Here is a 252-nt window from a genome sequence, read left to right as displayed (position 1 = left end):
TCTTGCTCATTGATGTGGTGAAGAATGCCAGCACCGAGTGCATCCCCCTCCACGTTCACAACAGTAGTGGTTCGGTCTCTGATCACACATCAGACACAGTTTGTTAACACAACAGATTACATAAGAGTTAAAAACTGTATGTATATATTGTATGCATATGTTTAATATTTTTGATTCTGATAAGAAGCTTTAGAAGGCTCTTACAATGCTTTACACAAAAATAGGCTGCAAAGATATCAGAATGATAAAAAA

General features: G+C 36.1%; 1 protein-coding gene across 1 annotated transcript in view; it reads right to left on the bottom strand.

Annotated features, from left to right (window-relative positions):
- Positions 1-6: 6 nt before the first annotated feature.
- Positions 7-252, bottom strand: part of LOC107577654 (neutral amino acid transporter A) — a gene marked incomplete at both ends in the record, with an annotated part of 3476 nt that continues 3230 nt past the window's right edge. The window contains one exon of the mRNA XM_016263704.1: positions 7-78. Within this exon, the coding sequence (XP_016119190.1) occupies positions 7-78 (72 nt within the window). The remainder of the gene's footprint in view (positions 79-252) is intronic.

This window comes from Sinocyclocheilus grahami, unplaced genomic scaffold (genome assembly GCF_001515645.1).
Source record: "Sinocyclocheilus grahami isolate Dianchi unplaced genomic scaffold, SAMN03320097.WGS_v1.1 scaffold6751.1, whole genome shotgun sequence".
Classification (NCBI taxonomy): domain Eukaryota; kingdom Metazoa; phylum Chordata; class Actinopteri; order Cypriniformes; family Cyprinidae; genus Sinocyclocheilus; species Sinocyclocheilus grahami.
The sequence above is the reverse complement of the archived record's forward strand: the minus strand, read 5'-3'. Positions and strand labels throughout refer to the sequence as shown.